The following is an 849-nucleotide window of genomic DNA, read 5'->3' as shown; positions in this document are numbered from 1 at the left end:
TTGCGGTCCAGTTTTGGATTCATTGTCCTTTTTTCCAGAAATAATGCTCCCGAGTCCGCTCTTTGATTCTGTCCCCATTCGACACAATCATTCCGTTACTGATCTCCATGGCCGCCTTCCTCGTGCTCCCGGTCGGACCCTTTCGCGGCCATGGCCTACTCGCATCACTTCGTCGACCCTAGACACGCCCGCAGTCGCCGTAGTCGGTCAGCCGGTGCCGTTTTCCCGCGCCCAGCCACGGCTGATGGAGGAGTGCCACTCTCGCTCAGAGACAGGACTTTCAACTTCCGAACGGGGGGCGGAGACGCTAGAGATTTTCGCCATTTCAAAGGATATCCCCATCCGGGTGGGATTCCAACAAACTGTATAGGTGGGTGGGTGAGTCCCTATAAATTCTAGGGGATATCCGGCCGTGAGGATCCAGATCAGAAAAGAAAAATCAAAGACCTGATCTACATCTATTCTAGGAGACAATTGGTCCCTAACCCCGAGTCCTTCGCTGACCGCTCGTAAGGTGCTATCCATCCTGGAATCGCCAAGGATCTATGAGGAGTTGTATGGGTCTTTTCATCCCCTAGTCTACCAACGTGACACACTTCTACACGCCTCCTCTCAGGGACTCTTTTGGCCTCGTCAAGCGCCACATCGACCACACATGGGCAGCGGAAGCCGATCAGGTGTGGTTCCTATGCAGGACTACTACTATGACACGCCCTATTATCCACAAGCTTACGCCTATGAGGTAACTGAGACCCCTCCATCGGATTCCAGTCAGAGGAAGTCACAAGCGAGCACTTTTTTACTCAACCGTTAGTTACACGTACAGTAGGAGGGTGGCAATGAATACCC

At 52.9% G+C, this 849-nt stretch overlaps 1 protein-coding gene across 1 annotated transcript in view; it reads left to right on the top strand.

Moving 5' to 3' along the window:
* Window positions 1–38: 38 nt before the first annotated feature.
* LOC131881809 (uncharacterized) overlaps window positions 39–849 on the top strand; it is a gene marked incomplete at its 5' end in the record, with an annotated part of 8,256 nt that continues 7,445 nt past the window's right edge. The window contains 2 exon segments of the mRNA XM_059228767.1: window positions 39–370; window positions 468–742. Coding sequence (XP_059084750.1) covers window positions 151–370; window positions 468–742 — 495 coding nt within the window.

Source organism: Tigriopus californicus, chromosome 6 (assembly GCF_007210705.1).
Source record: "Tigriopus californicus strain San Diego chromosome 6, Tcal_SD_v2.1, whole genome shotgun sequence".
NCBI lineage: Eukaryota > Metazoa > Arthropoda > Copepoda > Harpacticoida > Harpacticidae > Tigriopus > Tigriopus californicus.
The sequence above is the reverse complement of the archived record's forward strand: the minus strand, read 5'-3'. Positions and strand labels throughout refer to the sequence as shown.